We start from the raw sequence: 748 nt of genomic DNA, 5'->3' as shown, positions 1-748 counted from the left end.
GTATATATGCATAGTGTATATATATATATACATATACATATGTATGTATGTATGTTAGATGTATGTATGTATGTATATACATATGTATGAGGGCCGTATAAGACATTATCTACTTGTACTCTCACATACATACTTCTCCTTACACATACATACATTCTCCATTTACATACATATATTTTCACTCTCACACATACATCCATTCTCTTTTCACATACATGTATTTTCACTCTCACATACATATATTTTCATTCTCACATACATATAATCTTATTTCACATACATATATTTTCACTCTCACATACATATATTTTCTTTTCACATCCATACATTTTACTCTCATATTTCTATATTTTAACTCACACACTAAAAAAAATTCCTCTCATATTTCTATATTTAACATACATATTCATGCATTTTTTTCTCATGCATATGCAGTCAAACTTTTAAATAATACATGAATAATACAAGAAGAAAATGTATGCATGTGTGAAGAAAATATATGTATGTGAGAGAAGAATGTGTGTATGTGTAAGAAAGTATAGTGGAAACGGAAGGAGTATAGTGGAAACGGATGGCAGAATATTTATCGCGCTGTGATTGGCTGTCAACCTCACGCTGTGATTGGCTGAGAAACTCCAGCAGGGTCATCTTCAGGTCGCGATCAGCATGGACGGAGAAGAGACGAACGCTTTGCAGCAAGCCGTTGGAGTTTTAAGGACTATTTTAACATCCTCTGATGCTATTTCTG

The 748-nt window shown here is 32.5% G+C and overlaps 1 protein-coding gene across 1 annotated transcript in view; it reads right to left on the bottom strand.

Moving 5' to 3' along the window:
* Window positions 1–648, bottom strand: part of LOC116702290 (DELTA-actitoxin-Aeq1b-like) — a 2,533-nt gene extending 1,885 nt beyond the window's left edge. Inside the window, 1 exon segment of the mRNA XM_032536439.1 lies at window positions 610–648. Coding sequence (XP_032392330.1) covers window positions 610–648 — 39 coding nt within the window.
* Window positions 649–748: the final 100 nt, after the last annotated feature.

This window comes from Etheostoma spectabile, chromosome 15 (assembly GCF_008692095.1).
Source record: "Etheostoma spectabile isolate EspeVRDwgs_2016 chromosome 15, UIUC_Espe_1.0, whole genome shotgun sequence".
Classification (NCBI taxonomy): domain Eukaryota; kingdom Metazoa; phylum Chordata; class Actinopteri; order Perciformes; family Percidae; genus Etheostoma; species Etheostoma spectabile.
The sequence above is the reverse complement of the archived record's forward strand: the minus strand, read 5'-3'. Positions and strand labels throughout refer to the sequence as shown.